At 42.7% G+C, this 25,450-nt stretch overlaps 1 protein-coding gene and 2 non-coding genes across 3 annotated transcripts; all 3 read right to left on the bottom strand.

Annotated features, from left to right (window-relative positions):
* Window positions 1-3,841: 3,841 nt before the first annotated feature.
* On the bottom strand, window positions 3,842-3,914 carry TRNAS-AGA (transfer RNA serine (anticodon AGA)). Its single transcript has one exon. It is a non-coding gene; the product is annotated as a tRNA-Ser (tRNA).
* Window positions 3,915-12,658: 8,744 nt separating this feature from the next.
* On the bottom strand, window positions 12,659-19,293 carry EIF5 (eukaryotic translation initiation factor 5). Its single transcript, XM_031679418.2, has 12 exons — window positions 19,178-19,293; window positions 18,832-19,042; window positions 17,662-17,941; window positions 17,483-17,564; window positions 17,015-17,187; window positions 16,514-16,625; window positions 15,377-15,522; window positions 14,975-15,133; window positions 14,386-14,547; window positions 13,888-14,052; window positions 13,435-13,569; window positions 12,659-13,056 (listed from the first exon to the last, which is right to left on the bottom strand). The coding sequence occupies exons 3-12, from the start codon at window positions 17,731-17,733 to the stop codon at window positions 12,967-12,969; spliced, it is 1,296 nt and encodes a 431-aa protein (XP_031535278.1). The 5' UTR covers window positions 17,734-17,941; window positions 18,832-19,042; window positions 19,178-19,293; the 3' UTR covers window positions 12,659-12,966.
* Window positions 15,869-15,994, bottom strand: LOC116281100 (small nucleolar RNA SNORA28). The gene has a single exon (XR_004190556.1). It is a non-coding gene; the product is annotated as a small nucleolar RNA SNORA28 (small nucleolar RNA).
* Window positions 19,294-25,450: the final 6,157 nt, after the last annotated feature.

The raw sequence follows: 25,450 nt of genomic DNA, 5'->3' as shown, positions 1-25,450 counted from the left end.
GCCAACACCACAGTGTAAAATCACAGTCCCTTGTATGTGTATAGCACATTGTGTTGATCCATTCATTGGGTGGTGGATGTCTGGGTTGTTCCCACTTCTTGACTAACGCGAATAATACTACTATAATATTCAGGGACAAGGTTTTGTGTGGACATACGTTTTCATTTTTCTCGAGTATATACCTAGGGAGTGAAATTGCTCTGTCATATGGTAACTCTGTATTTAATCTTTTGAGGAACCACAAACCCGTTTCCCAAAGTTGCTGCACCATTTCACATTCCCACGAGCAGTGTATGTGCATAAGAGCTCCAATATCCCTACCCCCTCACAACATTTGCTATCTTTTTTATTACAGCCAGTTGCATTAGTGTCCTGGCTCTGCCCAAACAGACTGCCACAAACTCGGTGGTTGATTTTTTTTTTTTAATTTTCTTTTTTGTTGTTGAAGGGGTAGGTAATTACATTTATTTGCTTATTTTTAGAGGAGGTACTAGGGATTGAACCCAGGACCTCGTGCATGCTAAGCATGTGCTCTACCACTGAGCTATACCCTGCCCCCAAAACGTGGTGGTTTTAAACAACAGAAATTTATTTTTTCACAAGTCTGAAAAAAAATGATCTGCATGCAAGGTTACTGCAGCATTGTCTGTCCTAACAAAAGGTCAGAAACAACCCACTGTCTCTCAGTAAGGGACTAGTTAAATAAATCAAGATATAGCCACACAGTGGAATGGTATGCAATCGAAAAAAGAATGATAAACTCTATATACTCAAATGAAAAGATCTCCAGCATATAATAGTAAGTGAAAAAGCAAGATCCAGAAAAATGTGTCCCAAGTGCTACCACTTTTATTTTAAAAGGTAAAAAAGTAAAGAATATTCACGAGAATCAGAAGACAAGCCACAGACTTGGAGAAAATATTTGCAAAAGACATATCTGATAAAGGACGTACCCAAAATATACAAAAAATATAAAAACTTAACAGTAAGAAAGCGTGCCTCTTTCTTGTAAGAGTGCATGTGATTGCACTTAGGGTCCACTCGGATAATGCAGGATAAGCTTCCTCTCTCAAGGTCATTAACTTAATCACATCTTTTCCCACACCAGGTGTGGCATTTTCAGGTCCCAGGGATTTGCTGTGGCTCTCTTTTGAGGGGCCATTTTCTGACCAAGCACACCATCTTCGTGGGTGTGAAGTTGTATCTTACTGTGGTTTTGATTTGAATTTTCCTGACGGCTAATGGTATTGAGCGTCTTTTATGTGTTTATCAGCCACTTGTACATTTTCATTGGAGAAATGTTTATACAGATCCTCTGCCCACTCTTTAATTGGGTTAATTTGTCTTTGTAATTTATAAACTGGGTTTTTAAGCTTTATATAAGCGTTCTTTATATAGCAGTGACATCAGGGATGATGGAGTGGGAAGTGCCAGGAATCTGTCTCCCCACTTAGACAACAATCGCACTGGCAGAATCTGACGAATGTAACTATCTTGGAACTCTGGAGTCTACTGGAAGGCTTTCAGTTTCCAGGCAAGGCTTGGATGGTAAACCCTGGTCAATTCCAGGCAATTTATCTCTTAGCATGGTAGCGGTATCCATTCTTCAGTCCCTTCAGCCTGATAGCAGGAAGCCATGCCCATACTCCTGGAGTGGTTTGTGGGAGCCTGGGTAGGTAACAAAGACCCTGTTCTCTGAATACCAGGATCTGCGTGCTGATCCATGACTGCTTCTTTGCATCACAGATGTGCAGGCACAGAGGTGGGCAGTCATTTCTTGGTGGTTTAGTCTTGGCAGGTTTTGTGTTTCTAGGAATGTCCACTATTACATCTAGGTTATCCAGTTTATTGGTGTACAACAGATCATAATGCTCTTATGACCCTTTTTATTTCTATACATACAATAGTAATATCCCTATCTTCATTTCTGACTTTAGTAATTTGAGTCTTTTCCCCCCTCCTTATTCCGTCCAGCTAAAAGATCGTCAGTTTGTTGATCTTTTCAAAGAACTAACTTTTGGTTTCATTGATTTTTTTTCTATTATTTTTATATTCTCTATTTTGTTTATCTCTGTTCTACTCTTCTTTATCATTTTCTTCCTTCCACTAGCTTTATTTTCTTCTTCTTTTTTCTAGTTCGTTAAATTGTAAAGTTAGGTTGTTGATTTGAGATTTTGTTGTTTTTTTTAATGTAAGCATATTTAGCTATATATTTCCTTCTTAGCACTGCTTTTGCTGTGTCCCTTAAGTTTTGGTATAATGTGTGTGGCTTTTTAAAAAAATTATTCATCTCTAAGTATTTTCTAATTTCTTTTGATTTCTTCTTTGATCCACCAATTGTGTAAGAACATTTTGTTTAATTTCTACAATTTTTTCTATTTTTACTTCTAACTTCATCCCATTGTGGTAAGAGAAGATACTTTGTATGGCATCTTTTAAAATATACTGAGACTTAATTTGTGTTCTAATATATGGTCTATCCTGGAAAATGTTCCATGTGCACTTGAGAAAAATGTGTACACTGTTATTGGGTAGAGTGTTATGTATATGTTTGTTAGATCTAGTTGGTTTATTGTGTTGAGTTCTCCATCTCCTTATCTTCTGTCTCTGGTTGTTCTATCTTCCCTTTCTGAGAGTCGGGTATTAAAGTCTCCAAATACTACTGTAGGACTATCTATTTCTCCTTGAAATCTGGCAGTTTTTCCTTCATGTATCTTGCTGGTCTGTTATAAGATGTGTAAATGTTATATCTTCTTGATGTATTGAAACTTTTTTTAAATACTTATTTTCATTTTTCGTGGGGGGAGAAGAGGAGGTAATTAGGTTTGTTTATTTATTTTTAGGAGATTGAACCCAGAACCTTGTGCATGTTAAACATGCGCTCTACCTCTTGAGCTATACCCTCCCCCAGAAACTTTTATTAACATATACTGTCCTTCATAGTCTCATAAACTTTTTTGATTTAAAGTCTATTTTGTCTGATGCTAGTATAGCCACTCCTTATCTCTACTGGTTACTGTTTGCATGGAGTATCTTTTTCCATCCTACCACTTTTAGTCTATTTGTGTTTGAAGCTGACTCCACAGCTCACGGGTTAGAGCACTGGTCTTGTATTTGTGTTTGGACCTCATATGAGTCTCTTATAGACAGCACGTTGTTGGATCATGTGTTTTTATCTATTCTGCCAATCTTTCATCTTTTAATCGGACAGTTTAATCCATTTACATTTAAAGTAATTACTGGTAAGTAGGGACTTAATTCTTTGTTTTTTATATGCCTGATAGCTTTTTGTCCTTCATTTCCTTCATTACTGTTACCTTTTGAATTTAGTTGGATTTTTGTAGTTAAATGTTTAAATTCTTTTCTCATTTCTTCTTGTTTATATTCTAGAGCTATTTTCTTTGTGGTTATCATGGGCATTACATTAACATCCTAAAGTTATGACACTCTAATTTGAATTTATACTATCTTCATTTCACTAACATACAAAATCTCTGCTCCTTTACAGCTCCAACCCTACCCGTATCTGATGTCACAAAATTACATCTTTATACAGTGTAGTGCCCCCAAAACAACAAAGTTACAATACTAGGTTTTAGATGAATAATTTTTTTAACATAGTATCTTTTTTTTTAAATGTATTGTTCTCTTAAATTATGTAGAAAACTAAAAGAGGAATTACACACTGTTACAATATTAGCTTTTATAATTTCCTATGTATTTACTTTGAGATCTTTATTTCTTCTTATGGTTTTGAGATTATTGTCTAGTGTCCTTTTAACAGTACTTTTTTTTTTGCGGGGGAGGGGGAAGTAATTAGGTTTATTGTTTTTTACTTTAATGGAGGTGCTGGGGATTGAACCCAGGACCTCATGCATTCTAGGCCTGTGCTCTACCACTGAACTATACCCTCCCCCTAGTGTCCTTTTATTTCACCCTGCGGGAGTCCTTTGAGCATTTCTTGTGGGGCAGGTCTAGTGTAAAGTCCTCCAGCTTTCGTTTATCCAAGAATGTTTTAATTTCTCCTTCCCTTCTGAAGTTGTGACAATATTGTATTCTTGTTTAAGTTTTTTAATTTTAGCGCTTAAAAAATATATCAACCCACTGCCTTCTGGCCTCCGAGGTTTCTGAGGAGAAGCTTGCTGACTGTTGTCTCAGGGTAAGACACACACACACACACACACCCCTACACCCTGTATGTTGTAAGTTGCTTCTCTCTGGCTGCTTTAAAGATCTTACTTTGTCTTTCAAAAGTTTCATTATAATGTGTCTCTGGATTTATCTTACTTGGAGTTTCTTAAGCCTCTTGGATGTTTGTGGAGCCTCATTCACTTGCTTTGGGATACTTTCAGTCACTATTCTTTCGTATATTCTCTCTGCCCTTTTTCCTCTCTCTCTCTTCTCCTTCTGAGATTCCCGCAATGCATATGTTGTTCCTCTTCATGGTGTTCACTTTTCTTCAATCTTTTTTCCCTGTTCTTCAGACTCAATTTCCATTGTCCTATCTTTAGATTCACTCTTTTCTCTGCATGCTCAAATAGTGCCTTTGAATCCCTCTAGTGAAATTTTCATTTATTATTGTAGTTTTCAGATACAGAATTTATTTTTTTTAGGTTTTCTATTTGATATTTACATTTTGTTCAGACATCATCTTCTTGACTTTCTCCACATCTTTAGTTTTCTGATCATCTTTAGGATGGATGTTTCAAAGCCTTTGTCTAGAAGATATGCTGTCAGGTCTTTCTCAGGGACACTTTCTGTTGATTTATTTTCTTCCTTTGAATTGGCCTTATTTTCCTGTTCCTTTGTATGCTTTGTGATTTTTCTTTTTCTTTTTTGTTTATTTGGTGGGGAGGTAATTAGGTTTATTTATTTATTTACTTTTTTTTTAGAGGAGGTACTGGGGATTGAACACAGGACCTCATACATGCCAAGCAAGTGCTCTACCACTTTGAGCTATACCCTCCCTGCAGCCTTGTAATTGTTCTATTGTATACTGAACATTTGAATCTAATAATGTGTTAACTCCAGAAATCAGATTCTCCCACTACCCCAGGGCTTGCTGGGTTGTTTTGTTATTGTTTTTATTATTTTTTATTGTTATAGGCTGTCTCTGTGCCAAGTGTCACCCTGAGGTATAACCTCAAGGCCTTCTCAGGTCTTTTCTGGGTCTGTGCTTTTCCCTGGGCGTGTGTGGTCCACTTTCTAGTTTTCCTCATATATGCAGTTGCTTTTGAATGTCCTAGTCTTTAATGTCTGGCTCCCAAAAGGCAAAAAAAAAAAAAAAAAAGAAAAAGAAAAAATGAAGGAGGTTGGGGAGAAGGACATTGTCTTTTGAAATCTCCTGGGAATTACAGCTACCAAGGATGAGGGGCTTGCACCAATGGAGAGGTGAAACAATGGCTTCCTTCTTGTCTGCACTGTGTCAGAAAGAGCAATCAGTGATCAGAGCACATTTGATACTTGGAGGACAGGGTCCTTTTGGCCCCCTCTGGCTCCCGCAAGCTGTGTGTAGACTGCTCCAAGAACATGTGCTCAGCTGGCTGCCATGTGGTTGGGGGTGGAGGATGGCTAGCTACTGCTTTGTTAGGATCTGAAATTGAACAAAATCAACTACAGTTTATTTTACTGTCCAAATCTTCTCCTGGAAGTTGCAAGCCTTCACCAGGCTCAAGTTCCGAAGTAGTTGCATTAGATTGTGCCAGTGCAGTTGTCTAGGTGGGGAGACAGATTCCTGGTGCTTCCTACTCTACCACCTTCCTAGAATCATGTCTATTTTTGAATGTTATCCCTTTACTGATGTTTTAGTGCCATTCTGGGAGGGACTGGAGTCTATTTGGGTTCAATTCACAATCTTAACTAGTAAGTCACAATTTTTATTATCTTTTTCTTAAAGTTGCATGTAGTTAATATGTGCCTGGACATTCCTGATTGTCTTTTTCCTTGTTCTTTAAAAAAAAAATTCATGTCCATAAATGCTTAAGACAGAGATATTTAATCAAATGTACCTGATGAGTATCTGAAGAGCTAGGGGAACCTGAAGCTGTTGTGTGCTTTTCCTCATTTTCATTTCTAATGGTTGTACCTTATGTTTGGTAATTTTCTATTGTAACCTTGTATTTTGTTGAACTCGATCTGTCGGATTGAGTAGGGACCATGCAGAGAAGGAGTCCTGCCTAGGAGCCAGGGGTGTCACAGGCCTAGGTCTCCTTCAGCCTCCCAGAACCCCTGGCTTACTGTGGGGCCCGACTCATCTCTACACCTCACAGAAGGTCTTAGTCTGCATCTCAGTGCTGACTCAGGTGTTTACCTTCAGCACAGCCCTGTCTTTCATGTTTGCATGCTCTGCACAGGCCTCTGTTCCAGTTTAAGCTCTGGTTTCTCCAGTCACCTGTGACATTTCCGTGTTCTTGGTGAGTAGAGCAACACATTAAAATTATATTAGTGTTATTTCTTGCAAAAACAAATTGCTTTTAGTGGTCGGGGCCTTCAGAGAAAGTAGGCCAACACATATCTGAAATGGAGTCTCCATTTTTAAGCCAGTATTTTTTAAATAGAATTTGGCCTGTTCACACCTGGATTTAGTTCTCCCTTGTTCTGTTTCTATTACATTTTTTTTCCTACTACATTTTTGAAGTTTCCTTTTCTGCTTTTCTTTCTTTTGCTAGTTTGACCGTATTTCTACTTACCTCCCTTTCCTTTTTGTTAAATTAGACGTTCTACTGTGTGTTGAACTGCATTATTGATTACCTTCCCATCTGTTTTGGTCGTAAATTAACCCTGTTGACTGCATTGAACTGGACTGGACTGGATATGAGCTGAGTTTGAGGGCTCTTAGGTTTGGGTGGGTGTCTAAATTCTATGCCAGGCTCTAACGCAGCCCCTAGGGGAAATGTGCATTTTGGGAGATCTCAGAAGACGACTCATGTAATTTCAAAGCTGAACAGAGTGATAATGGAGGTAATGGAGACTGGCAAGTGGACTGCAGATAGTGAAGATGTCAATGGGATACCAGTGGTGTGGGATGGAAGAAGAGATGGGCAGGGTTGTCAGTGAAAAGAACAGAGAAAATAAAGCAGCCTGGCTTGTAAAGAGATAGGCTGATTTTGTGGAAAGGAACAGGGGAAGGGAGCAAAGAACCATGCTCTCTTGGTCTCCACACGGAATTACATACTATGAGTTTGCTACTAGGAGAAAGCATGTTCTGAATCACTGTTCACCTCCCACCGCCCCAGCCATCCATCCACTTCCTCACTTAATTATCCCTTCCCCATCCTTTCACCCACCCCTCTGTCTATTCATTCACCCTAACATCTATCTATCCATTCATCCACCTACTCATCTACCAAAGTACGTACTTCTCTGCCCACCCATGGTTCCATCCACCTATCCATCCAGGCACTTGGCGATTCCTTGAGTATCTCTTCCACGTATAAGCTCAGCTCTGGGTACCTGGGGATGAGGGTGAATCAGATCTGTCCCTGCCCTTGCAGAGAAATGAAAGCTTTCCATGAGCAAACTCTACTGTCACCTTGGCAGATAGAATTTCCAGCTCTAGACTCAATTTGTTCCTGGACCCCTCAACCTAGATATGCCAAAGGCACCCAAACCCATCAGGTCTCAGATTGCTCTTCTTTTCATGCAACTTGTCCCTCTCTTGATGTCCCTTGTGTTTTATCTAGCCACAGTCTGTTGATTTCTCCATCACACAGAATGTTCATCTTGAGTCTTCATCTGGCTCCACCATCTGGGGCTCCCTGTGGCCCAGAGAGTGTTATCTAACTTGGGGACGACCCCACTCTGCATCCTCCCAGGAAACCTCTGCTGACCGCCTTTTACAGATTCTAACCACACACGTCCAAGGCAACCTATTAGGTAACCCCCAACGGCTTCCTGAAGGCAAGTGGTGCCTCCCGGATCAGCTTGCAAGGCTTCTGCAGCAGGGCTTGTGTCCCTTCCTCTTGCTTCCCACACAGGGTTAAGCAGGGCGAGTTCTGTGCCCTCGCTAAGGGCAGAGTCCACTTGCTGTTTGGTTGACTGATTCAATGAGGCTGCTGAGCAGCATGTCCTTTACAGAGGAAATAGGTTCCAGTGAAAGCATCGTGTCCTAGATATCTCCAAGTGCAAGGGTTTCTGTTGCCCCAATCACAAACCCCTATTGTGAGGCAACCTTTGGCAGCTATGTTTCAAATCCCTTGTGACACCCCTCCCCCGGCCAGTCCCATTTGACTGGAACTGTCAGTGAAGCTCATGGTGGCTGAAGTGAACAAATCAACCTGAAAGAGTCTACCAGACATACCTTCTCAGGAATTTGAGAACAGGGCATCAAGCACAACAGAAAAGCCTAATGGCCACAGGGGGGCCATGAGAAAGCCAAGTCACGAAGAGGTTCAGTGCAGTTCCACAGGACCAGGAAGCTCGTGGGTAGTGGAAAAGGTAGTAGAGAAATTTAGAGGCAAGTGGACAGCATGCTGGAAGAATGTTCTTTCCCACCCAGGAGCCAAGAGCCCTACTTGGTAAAATGTGTCCACAAGACTGGACCTGGTGATGTCCCTGGGTCCTTGCAAGGCCAAGCTTGTGCAGTAGGCTTCCCAGTGATTCTACTATCATGTCAATCCTTGGACTCTCTCCCCACCCCACTGACTCCATGACTTAGGGTTGTCATCCAAAGGACTTGACTAACACGTAAGACCTGTGACAACATCCGAGGATGCCTGTCTTTGCTCTCTTTGAGAAATCCAACCCTAAGTCCAACTACAGACGGCTATTCCTAACTTGGAGATCTTAACAGAGAAACCCTGTATCCACTCAGGCCTTGAACCTCCAGGAACCCCCTCCTGGGTGCTAGCCTTTACCCTAACCCCAAACAGGCGATCCTGGTCTCAAGTATCACTCTGAGCAATAGAAATGCTCAAAGGTTCTGCCACCTGCAGCTTGCAAGGGTTCAATCCCAAGGTTCATTTTGCACATGAGGTCCTGCCACGTCCCCCAGCCTCGTCCCTACTGTGCACTGCAGTCAACTAGAGTAGCTTCTGCTTTGCAGTTGTGCTCCACTTCCTCCCAAGTTCCTATCCTGTGAAATGCTGCCTCTTTCGTAGGACATTCCTCAAAGTCCCCAATCATTTCCTCTCTCCTCCAAAGTTCCACTCCTCTGCACTGTGTCTGCTTAGCTCTGGGAGCTCCTTTAGAGGGGAGACAAAGTTAGATCAAATGTGAGGTTGCCTAAGGCCTGGTGCAGGCCAAGGGCAGATTGGGTGTGCAAGGCTGGCACCCTGCCTCGTTTCCAGTCTGGAGCTTCACTCAAGGTCAACCTTGGACCCTGAGAGCTTGTATCCTGTCTTCCTTCCACTGCGTAACCACTGTAAGGACCAAAATGTTACTCTTTACCTCTGCCCTAAGTCCTTGACAGTGCAACAGTGCCTGAAGACTGTATGGAAACGAAGTGTAAGCTTACGTAAGCTTACGCAGCAAAAGCCATGGGGTCCCGCCCTATGTGGGTGTGGTGGGACCCTAGGCCAGCACCCTCCTCCACTGGGTTTGTTTCTTCATTACCTTTGTTTCACCAATCCTACGGGGTAATTTCTTTTTACTAGGATTCTTTTCCTGGAAGTTAAGACGACCACTGGAATCAAGACTCAGCCCAGCCTCACACCCTGCACCCATAAATCCTTACTTCAAGGCTGGGCTGGTTACTGGTTCAAGATGCAATCTGCAGCTGCTCTGAGACCCCAGGTAGTGCCATGGCCCATCCTGAACCACTGACTGTTCTGAGCATCCCTGCAGAGTATTAGAGCACATTAGGGGCTGCTTAAGGTAATAACTCTACCACCCCAAAACTCCTCCCCAGCCAAAAAGAGCCCTCTTAACTGTTCATTACTCTGCTGTAACCTGTTCCAAACGTCTGGAGGTGCCAGCACAGGCTCTGCCCTTTTACCCGCCGCTTCCAGACAAAGCAATTCTCCCTGGCTGCTTGTCAAGCATCACCTCTACTGACTTTACAGCACTTTAAACACTGTACACAGAGGTTACCGTTCCCATCAGGCATAGGTAGATGGTCCTCCAGCTTAACAGGGAGGTATTGCCAGAACCTAGGTCTGATTCCAAAGCCCAAGTAAAACCTCACTGAAAGCATAACCAAATGCCACACAATGGCAGCCATATTCACTTTCCTGGTGACACAGGAGCCAGACTAGAGGGACCTTGGGATAACAGTAACCACACCTCAGAATTACTGTAAGGTATGAGCTGTCAGATGAAAAATACAGAAAAGGTTCATTTACACCAGTACCCTTCTGTATTTTCTACTCTTGGCAAGAATTTTCATTTCATTATGCCCAGGTCAAAGGCTTTAGTCCCTGATGCACTGGTATGAACAGTGGAAAGCAATCCTAACACAACCCAGAGCAGGAAGCACTGAATCAGACAACACCTCTCTTCTCTCTCGAACCTTTAGGACCCCCATAGTACCTTTTAAGTTCATCAATCCCAGAGAGAACTTGTTTAGAAATAATTCTTTCTTAACTGAAGACAAATGCTCTATACCCAGTTATGTAACTACCTACTTTACACCTGCAGGTCCTAGTGAACACCCAAACATTTTAAGAAATCAGATGAGGACAGACCTTCCCAGTTTGTAATCAACTTGAGTTACAGAATAGGAACACAAGATCTAAGGAAAGCCACTGTAACCAGCAATATGTTTTGTGAGTAGGGGGGCAACTGCAAAAGAAAACATCTGACACAAATCTGAAGCAGCAACTACCAAAACAGGGCAGATTCTGATGCTCCAATTTTATAAAATGAAATTTAGCTTACTTTTAATATTAAAGCAGAGACAAAAAATAATTTTAACATTGTTTTAATCAAGTAACATAGCTGTCTGAAACAGTAAATTTTAAGACAAGTTGAACAGAGCAAAGTGAAGGACTACTCTATGTAGGATAGCCTCTCTGAATAAATTTCTTACTATGTGGATTTGAGTCCCATTGGAAGTTTGGCACTAGACTAAACACTGGTCTAAGCCAAAAATTTTCTCCTTAGTGTCTAGAAGCCCTGCACATTTTTCTTCCGATTAAGAAAAAAAGGGTGTGTGGGGGGAGAAACCCCTCTATAACAGAACCTTATTAGCTTGACACAGGGTATACTGAATGCAACTTGGCTTAGGTCAACCAGTATCCCATACAGGATTTCAAACGATGGCAAAAATTTAATACCTAGATGAGATGTTAATTTGCAAAACCCTTTTTGTCTTTGGTGTGACAAAGCACATTCCCTCCAGGTAGGTATATGGCTCCTCCTTTAGTCTCATAAGGATCTATCAAAAAGCTGCTGGAGACCAACGTGTATCTCTCCAGTAAGACTTAAGGTTTAATTTCTTAAAACATCAAGCTAACAAGGTTCTATTATAGGAAACATTTCTATTAATTTCAATGTGAAAACAAGTTACATTTGTTAGGGTCTCATAATCTGTGAGATGGATCACACAAGGAAGAGGTGAATGATAAAAGCCCGTGCTTTGTTATTATAAAATTAACTCCATGCATTTGATTCCCAGTGTACTTTTTGTGTAGGTTTTTACCTCAGACGGTTCCTCAGATGTAGACATAAACCATTCTATCACTTGAGTTTAGATCAGCAAATGGGGCAAGGGATTCAGAAGCAAGGTATTTCCAAATTTAAAGCCTAGGACGGGCTGGGTCAGGCCCTAGTTACCAACATTCAGTTGCCATCATCATGTATTTCTTGCGTTATCTCACTATATTCAATGTGAAATAAAAAACCACCCCAAGTCTTACACCAAAATATAGGCTCTGACTTAGAAGTATGCTTTCAGCTTTTTTCTTTCAAATAAGACATGGGGGGGGGGTGTCTGAGACATAGTTAACACTTATTTTGGCAAGATAGCAACGAAAACCTTAAAAGCATAAGCTATCTGTCAAATGTAAAAGAACCATAGTACTGGGAAAAATTCACAGCGAACAAAAAGACAGTTATGTCTAAATATTTTGAAATTGTAATTTGAACCATAGAGTACATGCTGAAAATTATGCCGTTTTCCTAAAGATTAAGTGCACCTTTTCCTGCTTTCCCCAAATAAAATCATAGAGCTTACTATTTAATCACTCCCCAAGTTTGTTTTCTCTCAGTATAAAGCAATAGCTACATACACATAGAATGCTTTTGTTTAATGTAGTAATTCCCCTGGCTCATCCAACGTGCAATGCACATGACTTCAAAGACTATAATTTGGGGCAAGTATAGAACTGGAAAAGAACCAAAAAACAAAACCCAAAAAACCCCCACAATTCAAGTTTCAAAACCTGCTCATAAAATTATTTATAGGACACTCAGGTCATTTTAACTTCTCAGTAAGATAAAGGTGTTGCACTGTCATTTGATTATCAGTCCACCTTGGCATGAAAAGAATGTATGTTACCAGATGCCAGTTTGAGGGACCAGAGGTAAGACTTAAAAATACTCTACTTCTTAATGGCTGAGTAAGGTAATTGTAAGTTTATGTTTACATTCTGCTGAAGGCCTCTCTATAGTCTCAGCATCTAATAACTAACAGGCTCCAACTATCCTATCAGGTTAAATGATGGTACAACATTTTTTAAAGGAGCCTATTTCTTCAGTTTAAGTCATTCAGAGCCAAAAATCTGAAGAATGACCAAAATCAAGTCTTTATTTTTATAACTATAAATGTGATCCAAATGTGTCCACCACTAATTTTTCAAAAAGAAACATGCTATAAATAAGCAAACTACATCTGCTCACTGCTATGTGTATGGACTCCCTAGATGTCTTGTTGGGTTTAATTACAGACCACTCACAGCAATACATTTTTAGTAGAAAGTGTAGCATGATGTTAAGCCATTTTAGCTTTTGCACATACATGTTGCACTTCTGGCTGATGATGCAAAGACTCTCAGCATTACACGGTTAAGCTGGGTTGCAACCACCCCTTTAAATGGCATCAATATCAATGTCATCGTCCTTGTTGTCAGACTTCACAGCTTCAACTTTCGGTACACTGGCAGTCTTCGAATATACCACCTGATAAAACAAAGGCTTTTAATTGTAAAACTTTATCCCCCAAAATCTGCATATAAAGACAGTAACAAGTCAGTGGTCAACAAAGGAGAAAAACTATCTAGATACAGAACTTGTTACACAAAAACTAAGTAAACCTCTCCACAGCCCTCGTTAATTTTTATAGACAATTGGCACCCCTATACTTGATGTTAACCAATTGTGCCCTTCGGAATTCAGACGTTTATATGAAATCATGATGTCTGTCTATGGCAGAGATTTCCATCACCTTTTCTATTAATAAGACTGAGGGGCTGTATTTTATTGCATCTCAACAACTTAAATTTGGAATTACCCAAACATCCATAACACACTGTATTTAACAGTTTCCCCAATGTTTACCTCAATATTCTCATCTTCATCATCTTCTTCACCACCAGAAGATTCCTCCTCTGCTTCCTTCAACCATTTTATAAATGGTTCTGCTTTGACACGAATCTCTTTGGCAAGTTCTTTTGAGACATATTTCTTAGAGGTCTAAAAAAATGTTCAGTAAAATTTTCTTAGTTCAAGGAATTTCAAAATATCGCCTATGCCCATTTCTTTGAAGGCAATGGACCACATCCTAATCTTAAAACCCTCAACAGAACACATGTAATCAGCAAACGGAGTCTCAAAGTTCTCCGTGGTCACCACTAGAAAGCTGCTGGGGGGAGGGGGGGTCCACCCTGCAGGTTATACTAGTCAGGCACAGGACTCGAGTCTCAATGTAGAGCAAACTAAGTATTAGAAATTACTACTTCTTCCAAAAAAGTCTCAACACTTCTGATCTTGAAGAGCTTGTGTATTTCCCACCTTCTCTGACCAGCTAATGATGACTTCTTCCTCCAGAAGGTCTGCATCATACATCTCCTTCAAGATGTGTGGGATCTTGGAGATGAGCTGAGCTTGATGCATTGCTACCACACACTCCAAACCATGAAGAAGGTACCGCTGAGCTTTTTTGTTGTTGTGACAAAACTGCAAATAGACATCTTGGCATTAACAAGTTTTCTCAGATGTTCTAAGCTGGTAATTCTAATATCCATGTGTACTCTTTGCCTTAGTAGGATTGTTCCTTAAGGCCATGGCCCTGTAACAGTGGTTCCAAAAAGTCAATTTTTTAATGATCTCTAATTTACTTCATGTATATAAGGGATTACGTGCAGGATTTTCCAGATACTCTCATGCTTGTTAAGGTAGGTCAATTATCTCTATTTTCAGGATGACAGAACAAATGAGAGGTTAAAGTGATGTTTTTAAGGTCATATAGTTGTAAATCTTACTTATGAAATCTAGAATAATTTTGCTTACTCGTAAGAAATGGCGCCTGTATTTCTTAATTTGTTCTCTAATCTTCTCATTAAAAAGAACTTCAGTCAAAACAAGAGGGCCCATGGCTTTTACATCCAGTCTTTCTGCTTCAGCAACAATCTCTTTGTCAGATGAGTCAATTATACCCTCTTCTTTCTTTTTCTGCAAATGAAAGGAAGCAACTCTGAGACAGAGGCAAATCTTGCTCTACAGATACCATAATTAGACCCTGCTCTCATGGACTTTACAAGTTCTAGGACTTCTAAATGACACACAAATGCTTAAGACAGTGCTTGGAATCACCCTCAAAAAATATTTAAACAGGAAAAAAAACCCGTGTTTGAGTATTTCAAAAACAGAATGGAAGAAAATTACTTGCCAAGTATTAAATATCTAATGGAAGTTCAAAGCTGTGTAGAAGCTTCGTTCTTTTTCAAAAATTTTTTTTTCAAAGGTGTTACTGGGGATTGAACCCAGGACCTCATGCATGCTAATTAAGCATATGCTCTACCACTGAGCTATATCCACTCCTCACAAAATGACTTGGGATCATCAAAATGTTTAACTGCTCTTAAAGCAAGTATTTTACCTTAACAAAATCAAACAGGATGTTGACCCGCTCTTCAACAGTCCTTTCCAAATCATCGCTAAGGGTTAAAACTTTTGCATGGTCACTGATTTCATCCATTCTGCGCCTTTGAGCTTCCTCAGTTGTATCCTCCCCCCAATCATCATCCTCCTCTTCTTCCTGTTTGAAAGAACAAAAGTGCTTGGCCAAAGAGACCTTAAAAACATAAATTAAAAAAACAGTACACATTTCTAGTCAGGTTAATGACATCTTTAATTCCCCATGAAAATGTGTTTCAGTTTAATTTAATCAACCAACAGCACCTGGAACGCAAAGACTGGTTTCATATTTTCTGACCATCTCAACCAAAGGTCACATTTTACACAATTTTAGTACCTACCACACCATCAACCCTGCACTCACCACAGCATGTGGAGGAGGACTGATTTCATTTGGTGGTGGTGGTGGTGGTGGTGTCTCACTGCTAGACACGGAGCCATTTTCCTTGTCTTTGCCCTTTCTATTTTTCTTTTCCTTTTCTTTTTTTCCTGTACCACTGTCACTATTCTCTACAGGGAAACAAAAAAAGAGTTCAGCACCATGGCTTATATTACACCTTATTGCCCATCATAAACATTTAAAGCACTTGCCCGGCTTTTGTTTTGAAATCTCCCCCCTCAGAAAACTACACAAAACACTACCTATAATTCTAAAAATTCACAAACCAAATTTCATAGGTAAGGAACTCAAGTTTCTCAACATATCAGTGGCATTAACTATTGGGTTAAAATAAGATCAAACAGTAGTACCTCAAATGACTAGATAACACTGGTCCTCAGACCCTCTCCCCTTCCATCCCTCATAAACAAAGAAAGGCATATATATCTCAACTACACTTTAACCAACATATGGAACACTGTTCAAGTCTATATAACAGCTTGTCTCATGGAAAAGAGAACACCGGAATAGGTTAGACTTCCTTACTATAGCAAGCTCAAATTGTGTCAGATAGCTTTGATCATCTGCCACAGAGTGTTGCTTGCAATGCTCTAAAGCCACTTAGGTGCAATGAACCAAGACCTCCATTTATAAAGCAGTATTCCTAAGTAATCTTTTACTAGGACCCCATCACATTTTATTAACAACATGTATTTCATACATTCTAAACTATCTTTAAAAAAAAAAACTGAGGGTGTGGTAGTTTCACTGGTAGCCTGTGCTTCACCTTTAACAGTACATAAAACGATAGTACATTCAACAAAGTTCTAAATTCAATAAAACATGGCACAAGATTAGGAACTCCTTAAGCAGCTGACCTAAGAATACAGGTTCAAATGCACAGGCTTATTTACATGCACATTTTTTCCCAGCAAATACATACTACAGTATTACACCACCCAGTTAGTCAAATGGCTGACTGTATCATAGGTTAATTTTCACCTGTGCAAGTGTCTAAGGGTCAACTTTATTCCAGTTTTATAGGAGCAAAGAAACTTCCATTTTGTTTCTACCAATCAACTGCTTATGTCCAAACTTTAGAGGCTCATTATAAAGACTTACCAGGTGGGTTTTTGAGAATGAATGTGCAGAGTTTATGATGTGTGTCAAGCATGCCTCGATAGCCACAGGCTTTACAAGAATTACCTATTGTTTGCTTCTTTGGATTGACATGCTGTCAAAAAATAAAAACAAGTACGTTACCTATATGATGAAAACTCTGTGAGGAACAAGCTGTGAAAATATCTAATCATGAAAACACATCTGCGGAGGGGGTGGGTGTATAGCTCAGTGGTAGCGGGCTTAGCATGCCCAGGGTCCTAGGTTCAATCCCCAGTACCTCTGCTAAAAAAGTAGTGATAAATAAATGAGCCAAATAACCCCCGCCAACCAAACAAAAAATATCTAAAACACCAGTTCAATAATTAAAATAACTAAAAGATTTGATGTGTTTTGCTTTATTTTCACTTAAGTCTGTTCTGCCTTCCTGGGAAGGTGATCTGTGACATAACAGAAGCAGATATAGTTGTTTTTTCTTTTGATATAAACCTCAAGGGCACTCACCAGATCTGTTTCAGGATTCTCACACTCAGGACAGAGAACAAATTTTTTAATGAATCCATCCAACATGTCTTGCAGCTTATTCGCCTCATGAGATCCATTGACAATGTAACGGTCATTCTTAACATCAAACTGGGTCTGTGCTCCCAGCTCACAACCAAAATATTTGGTGGGATCTATTCAGGAAAAGAATTTAGAAGTCTGATTCATTACAGTTAACCAAGTTAATCTTTGGCTACACACCCTTCTTTATACAAGTATCACTATATTTTTATATTGCTAGGTTTAAAAAACGTGGCACCTAGGTAGGGTTGTGTAGCGATAACTAATATGAATTGGTTTTAAGCCCAAGTTTCTATTTACCTCAGAAGCTAATCAGCATACAATTCAGGCAAGATTTGTAGACCAGAAATTATCATAACTGTATCAATAAAATGCCTTTTCAGACTTCTTGGAAGAGACATTACTTACACGTTGGAGGCCGATTAAGCGCTTTGGCTACGTCAACCATGTTGACTATAACTGTCTTGATTCCATTTCCTTTGCCCTCAACCTAAAGGAAGTAAGAATTTTAATTTTGCAGTGTCTATCCTTTAATAGTCTAAGAAAAAAAGCTTAGAACTTGCTACAAAAATGTAGATCAGTATTACCTTGGCAATCAGACGGGGCATCTTGTAGCGATAGAACTGGTCTGACACGCTGCGGTTGACGTTGACAGACATTTTGGCTTATTAGTGGCTTTATCAATAAGATGAAGAGATCTTTGATTGCAACTTTTTGGTATCCTCTGTCTGGAGAAGAAGGGATGACATAAACGACTGCAAGAGTTCTCGGTCTCTGACATGAAAAAATTTTCGCCACTGAGGCTGTAAGCTTCTTGCTTGTACGCTATGTTTCCCCAATACAGGTACCAATGGCTGCGCAACAGCTCTGAAAGACAGAGAAAAGAAAACAAACAAACCCTCCACGTTTAACATGATTTCTGCACTGAAACACGTCCCTGTCCGTTCTGTAGTTATGCCTAATGCTCCTATGTTAGAAGCACCTGAGTACGTGCGGAAAACAGTTAATACTCAAACAACACGGGACACCTGTAGTCAACTTAGAAAACGCCTCCATTTTGATGAAAATGTGACTTTGATTAGGAGACGCCAGACTGAAAGCAACAACAAATACCATCACCAGATCAAAGAGCTGATTCTGCCGAGTGGCCATTATTTTAACTGCTGAAAAACGAACACAGACCACTCCTCCCCAAACCAAGCGAGTGGTACTTAAAAAAAAAAAAAAGATACGTTACGACAACTGCTCAGCTCACAAACACACTTCGATAACAACACACAGAGCACCCGGTCTCGCCCGGCCCAACCTCGACCTCTCCCTCCCTTCCCTCTACGCAAACACAGTTAACCTTCGCTCTGTCCCCGCCGCCAGGAGGCCGGTCCGGGCACCGCCTGCGAGCCGGGCGCTGCGGAGGCGCCCCATGGAGAGAGGTTCCCAGGCGTCGGCGGCAGGAGGGATCGGGCCGCTGCCGCCCCGCCATGTGCACCGCCCGGGGGAAACGAAACCGGCAGAGGGGCGCCGGCCTGGGCCGCCCCCGCCCCGCCCGGGAGCGACGATGACTCAGAAATGCAGCAATTAGGTCTGACTCAGCCCCGGCGGCTGCGGGCCCGCGCGGCGCGTCCCCGCGAGGCCGGGGCGGGGGAGGGGACAGGGACGCGGCGCCCGCCGCCCGAACTGCGCCACACACGCGCGGGTCACGCGGCGCGCCGCCATCTTGTGCGGCCGCCATCTCCCCGCCCGCCCGCCCGCCGACTCACCGTTTTCGTCAAATAAAGACATAAACCCAACGCTGCTCGCCCGGGACTGGGATGAAGTGAGGCGCGTGTGAACCCGAGTCCGAGGAGGGGCGCGGAGGCGGCGGAGGCAGCGCAGCGAGCAGCGGCCGGGCCAGGCGCCGCCGAGCAGCGGGGAGGGGCTGTCCCAGCGACGTCCGGGGTCCACACCCTTCAGCGCCCGGGGCCTGGCGACCTGGCGCAGAGAGACGGCGCCGTGAGCCGCGGGCGTCGGGGCGCCTTCCCCGCTCAGCCAGCGGCCCGAGGGGGTCGAGGGGGCGGGGAGGACGGGGGAGGGGGCGCGGGGCTACCGCCCCTCCACCGGACTCACCTCTGGAATGTTCTCGCTCTGACTGAACAACGCCGCCGCCGTGCTCAAGCTACCCTCGGCCCCAGCGCCCGCCCCCCGCGCCAGGACGCACAGCGCATTGGCTAGAGGTCTGCCAGAGCTCGCTCGTCACTGGCCTTCGTGCCGCGTCAATCGCGCCTTTCCCCGCCCCTTCTGCTTCCTGGAGCTCCCCTTGCCGCCTCGGCCCGCCCCCCGCCCCGCGTCTTGGCTTCCTTCTCTTGCCCTCCCCTCCCCCGCTTTTCCCAGAGGCCTTCGCGGTCTCGCGAGAGTGGGCGGGCCGGGGCGGTGAAGCTCAGTCGTGCTTTGTCGGTTTGGGCGACGGGGAAGATGGCGGTCGTTTTCCCCTCCCCCCTGCTCGGTTGGACGGCGGCTTCGTCCGTCCCTCCCGAGGTCGCGTTCCCGTACGAGTTCTCTCCGCGCCTAACGCGCGGCTTCTCAAGGCCTCTTCCCTGCCCCCTACCCTGGAGACGCCTGTCGTCGAATCTTGAGAAAGAAGTTGTTCCTCCCGACTCCCCTAGGCTGGGCTAGGGGGAGAAGATTGGAGGGCAGGGGTCTTTCATCCCATTGCTTCCTTTTATCCTCCGAAGCCCAAATCTGCGTGGCCGCGGCGACTGTGACTCCACCGCCCGCCTCGCTCCCTCCCCAGCGCTCGGCCTGCAAGCCCTGCTTGTCTGGTCCCTCTTGTCCACTCGTTTTCTAAAAAGGAAAGCAAGTTCTAACTCTGGGGCCTCCTGAAAGCGATCTTGGAGGCGTCTCCATGTTCTCGTGCTCCACCGTCACTTAGCTCAAATGAGCATCACGTCAGGTTACCAACTGTGGAAATGGACTCCTCCAGTTTATAAATTGTGACTTCCTTGCTGGGCAAAGCTTAGCCCAAAGCAGGTGTTCCTAGAGGTTCCGATGTATTCTCTTAACAACAACTGCTTAGAAAGACCATCTCATATTTCAGTACTTGAAGGTGATTACAGGAACTCCCATTCTTTAAGAAACTTAAATTTTGTGTAAAAGTTCCAGTTGCGACTGTTAACGCACCCAGAGTCTTCCCTGAAATTTGAAAACATAACTTGACTGTAACAGAGCCACGGCCACATAATCTAGCGTTGATTCCAACTGAGTCGTTGGAGCAGTGTACCCGGCAGCAGTGTTTCCCGATCCGGATGAAATAGCAATGTTGTTGAGGTCAGGGTACTCAAAGGCTGCCCTTTGTTTTAGACCAGTAGAATTTGCAAGGTCAGAATTGAAAGATACGTTGCTTTTTATCAAAGTTCAAGATTATTCCTCCATGGTCTTATAAGCTTTATAAGCCATTTAAAAAATTGATATTGTCACTGGGGAGAATAAATAAAAGGGATGACCCAGAATTCGGAGAAGCGATTTGTCCATTACTGTGGGGGCTTTTGTTATCAGTGTATACGTATGGTGTATAATTGTTAAACCAAATGCACAATGCTTTATGGGTACCAGGGGATCCATCAGATAGAAAACTGAAAAGATAGATCTCAGACATGCTTCTCTGGTTCATGCTGGGGCATGACTTAGCAGTATTGAAACTTTGAGTTTTTGCATGGCTGCATACAAATAACATTAAACACTGTTAAAAGTATGGGCATGAAACTGGTCTGAGGTTAGAGGCCTGCTTCCTCAGAAAAGTTTTTTAACAACTACAGAGTGATCATTTTGGGGGATAATGTTTGATGACTCCATATTTAATTTCAGTAAAGAAGTTTGTATTGATTTTACTTTTAATTTTTTAGTATGTGTACCATTCACTTGTGTTAATCGTGGACTTTTAAAAATTACTCTTAGCCTTACCATTTGTTGAATGCTTCTCAGAACCTTGGATTTGCCAGGTTCTTTTTTTCTTAAATTTATTTTTTGTTTGCTTGTTTTTTGGGGGGGTAATTAAGTTTGTTTACTTATTTTTTTTAAAAGGAGGTACTGGGAATTGAACCCAGGACCTTGTGTGAGCTAAGCATGTGCTCTACCACTCTATACCCTCCCTCCCTGCCAAGGCCTTTGAATACATTATCTTATTAACTTCTTAGCCCCTATGAGGAATTTTTATTCCCATGTTGCAAATGAGCAAACTGAGGCTTCCTGGAAAAAAATTAAGCAACTTGCCCAAGATCATATAGTAGTAAGTGGCAGGGCTAGAATTTAAACCCAGAGCTGTCCGATCCCAAGTCTGTTCCCTTAACCATTATGTGACACAGCCTTTCCAGATAAATATAAACAAAACTAGGCAATTTGCATGTGTTAATCCCATTTAATTCTTTAAGGATTCTGTGGGGGAGTGTTGTTAGGCCCATTTTACAGGTTAGGAAAGAGACTCAGGAAGGTTAAGTAATTTCCCAACGTCACCTGTTCAGCAAATAGTAGACAGTGTTTGAACTCCAGCTTGACGCCAAGCTCATTGCACAATTCTACCTCCCATTTCTGGGTCTCCGCCTCCTTTGGCTGCGGAACACCCAGTCAGGTGCTCACAATTTGCTAAATTAATAGGTACTTGGTGCTTATGAAATCCTTGTGGAATGAGTGCATTTCAGTGAATGCCCCGGACAGCAGACATGAACAGCTGTTGAAAGGGTAAATTATTAAATCAGTCTTATTGTTGTTTAGTTATTGGTGTCTGTGTGTCTGTTTATCATGAGTTAGCCCTTTAAGCGAGATCAGATTTGGGCGGACTGAGAACCTTGTGCTTCTGAGCTGTGGACTGCTGAGGGGAGCAAGGTAATTGCCGCCTGTGATGGGCCTCCCTCTATGACATCCCCCTCTCGGCTTTCTCTAATCTCCAGCATACTTTTAAAGCTGCACACTGCTGGTCACTTCAGTTCCTGTCTGCCCTACTTGAGGATGAGCTACAGGGGATATGCTCCGTTCTTTGTCTAGCGCAGGCCTGTAGGTGTTTGCCTAAGGCAGACATTCACAGCTGCTGGAAGGGCACTGAAGGTTGTCTGTGAGTTCAGAGGTGGTGAAGGGCTGTGTGGAGGGCTAGTGTCCTAAACCGCGCTAATCTAATACACCCGTATCGGTAAACATTTCAGAATTGCTAGGCAGCGAGGATACAGACCCTGTCTATGTCTCAGGCCCTGCCCAGGGAGACCGTGTGTCAACAAGTAGTGGCTGAGAGCTTCCTTGTGGACGCCTGGATGAAGCTTGCCCCGCTCCAGGGAATCAGTGACCCTCTGGGTGGGACGTCTCCCAGGCTTTGCGACTGTCCCCCACCCCCACACCACACTGCTGGCATTCACTGCACTTTATTGTAGTTTCCGGTTCACTAGTCCCTCTTCCTCATTAGGGTAAGTAATTCACAGGCAGGAAGCTTATCCTTGAGAACCAAGGATCTGAACTGTCCCTCAGGACTGTGGACCTTCAGCTGCAAAGGGGACAGAGGCAGGAAGCAGTGACACCTCTGAGGAAAAGGCTAGGCATCCAGGCGTGGTGTGGCTGGGGACTGCCGTGACGTCTTCCTTCTCAAACTGTGCAACTCCAGCCGACCCCACCTTGTGTCATTCCTGGAAAGAGAGAAAGAGGTGCCAAATGGTATTGATTCAGCAGATGATGGAGAAATGTGGGTGACTTGGATATCTTGGCCACACATGACAACCCGGTATGAGACTATGACCGTGCTGGTGGCTTCTGGCTCACCTCAGGTCCTTTCTTCTGGGAAGCAAGATGTGTGGCTACTGAACTGGCCCCTCACCTGTGTGATTCTAGTGGCAGCAGGAATGGCTGTTACTGATGCGCAGTGTGCTGCGGTGGGAACACGCGGTGTGTGCTCCAAGGGCTGGAAGAGGCCCAGGGGTGGTCTGCCACTGGCTTTCCCACTGAAGACCCTGGATTCCTGCTCTGATTCCTGACAGCCATTTACAAACCCTCATGAGAGCATCTTCCTGTGTTCCCATCTCTGCTACACACTGTCCTCTTTCGTCTGGCAGTTTATCCACATGCCAGCACGTTAGCTCACTGGCTGCTGATACGCTGTGGCCTAGGCCTTGTAGTCCGCGCTTGGACCCAACCCGCCGGGAACCACGAGCTCACTGAGTCAGCCACCGCTTGGGGGAGACTTGCCGTCTAGGTCTTTTCTGAGTGCAGGTGTCTATGGCTACATTCTGGGCCCTGCATTTTTTGAAGGACGCATATTCTGCTTGTCTGTGCACGACCTGGGTTTCCTAAGCCAGGAGTTCTCACATGGGCTGAGCATTAGAATCCCCGGAGGGCTTAGAAACAGATCGCTGGGCCTTTTCCAGAGTGGGAGGCACTAGGTCTGGGTGGGGTCCAGAATTTAGATTTCTACCAGATTCCCAGGCACTGCAGGCGCTGCTGGTCCCAGGAAACACTTTGCCTTAAAGCCAGGGGACCACGTGACTTTGGAGTTCAGATACCTTGTTTCCTCACCGTCCTTCTTTTGAGATAGTCCGTGTGCCCTAATTCAGGCCGTCTGTCTGTGAATCAAAGTAAGTAAAGAGCAAAACCTATGCCCCCTGCTGCAGGGCAGCACTGATCCCCAGGCCTAATGGAGGAGTTATGGGAGACTGCGTTACACTGAGCGCGCCTGCTGGAATTATGACAGTGGTCCTGACGTAGTGCGTTGCCGCCACAGCCCTGTCCCCGGCGTTCCCTCATTGGCACCCTGACACCTCAGGGAGGTGGCAAGTATGCCACTTATCCCCCACCTCTCATGGATGGGGAGAGCGAGGCTTGGAGAGGATTTATCTCAAGGCTGGGGTTCAGGGTCCTTACTCCCAGCTTTGGGGCTTTTCCCACTTGGTAGGGACTAAGTATCCAGCTTGGCACATCCAGACTCTAGAAGTGTGCGTCCCTCCCTTTCGTAGGATTTCAGTTGCCCTCGTGCTCTGTGAACACATCAGAGAGGAGGCGGGATCCAGGGGCTGACGGTATGTTTTCCTTATGCCACTGATTCTCTTTCTTATTTTTGACTATTTAGAAATCTTAAATTCTGTTCTGTAAAAGTCACCATACACAAAATGAACAAAGAAGAACAATGCACTGTTCCACACACACATTAACGCACGTATGATCCAAAGAGATAGGAAAGGATTAGTATTCAGAACATACAAAGAATCTTCTACAAATCAAGGAGAAAAAGCCAAACAACCCAACTGAGAAATGGGCAGAGAATACTAACAGTAAATTTGTAAAAGAAGAAATCTTAATGGTTAATAAAAATAGTAGAAGATATTTGGTCTCACTAAAATAAAGTGTCCACTTTACCCATCTATTGGCAGAATTTTCAAGTCTGGCTTTGTCAGGTGTTGACCAGATCATGGAGAAGTACAAACTATTATAAGCCATCAAGAGGTTTATAGATTTATTGAACTGCATCACAGTTTAGTCTAGCGATTATTATCTGCAATCCAGAAATTCCACTTCTAGGTGTATATTCTAGAAATATATGGCAAATGTGCAGAACAAAATGTTTGTTGCATTGTTTCTAAAAGTAAAAAAGGAAGTACTAATCTAAAATACCCATCTATAAAGAAAAATAAACAAAATAAAATAAAATATCCATGTATACAGTATGAGCTGATTAAGGTGGTGTATATGGATGTAATGAAGTACTATATGGCAGTTAAAATAATTTACATGGGGTGAGGGTACAGCTCAGTGGTAGAGTATGTGCTTAGCGTGCACGAGGTCCTGGGTTCAATCCCCAGCACCTCCATTCAAAATAAATGAACCTAATTACCTCCCCCTCAAAAATTAAAAAAATTTACATAATATGTATAAATATGGCTAAATCTCTGTAAAACATAATGTGGAATGAAAAAACACAATGCAGGCTCTTGTATGTATAAAAAGTTATATGATAAATACATAATGTCTAATTTAAATATAGCACATGCATGTGAAGGATAAACATAACATCTGTGATTGTGGCTGCCTTTGAGATTAAGGAAGAAGAAAACAATGTTGTGATAATATACTTAAAAAAAAGACTCAGTTGCATCTGTATTGTCTTTGTTCTTTCATGAGTAATGGAGAAGATCTGGAGCAAAGACAGCAGGATGCCACAGTATGTTAACTCTCCATGTGACACATTGATATTTAATGTCTCGTTCTTTGTAGTTTTCAACATTTTAAAAATATTTGATTCTAGTGTCTATAACTCAATAAAATGAAATTAAAAATTTTTTTATTCTATTGTGCAAGTACTTATTAGGTACCAGTTGTATACTCAGTACAGTGCTAAATAAAAAATAAATAAATAAAAGAAGGAAAAGAAGGTAGAAA

The sequence above is a fragment of the Vicugna pacos genome, chromosome 6 (assembly GCF_048564905.1).
Source record: "Vicugna pacos chromosome 6, VicPac4, whole genome shotgun sequence".
Lineage (NCBI taxonomy): Eukaryota > Metazoa > Chordata > Mammalia > Artiodactyla > Camelidae > Vicugna > Vicugna pacos.
The sequence above is the reverse complement of the archived record's forward strand: the minus strand, read 5'-3'. Positions and strand labels throughout refer to the sequence as shown.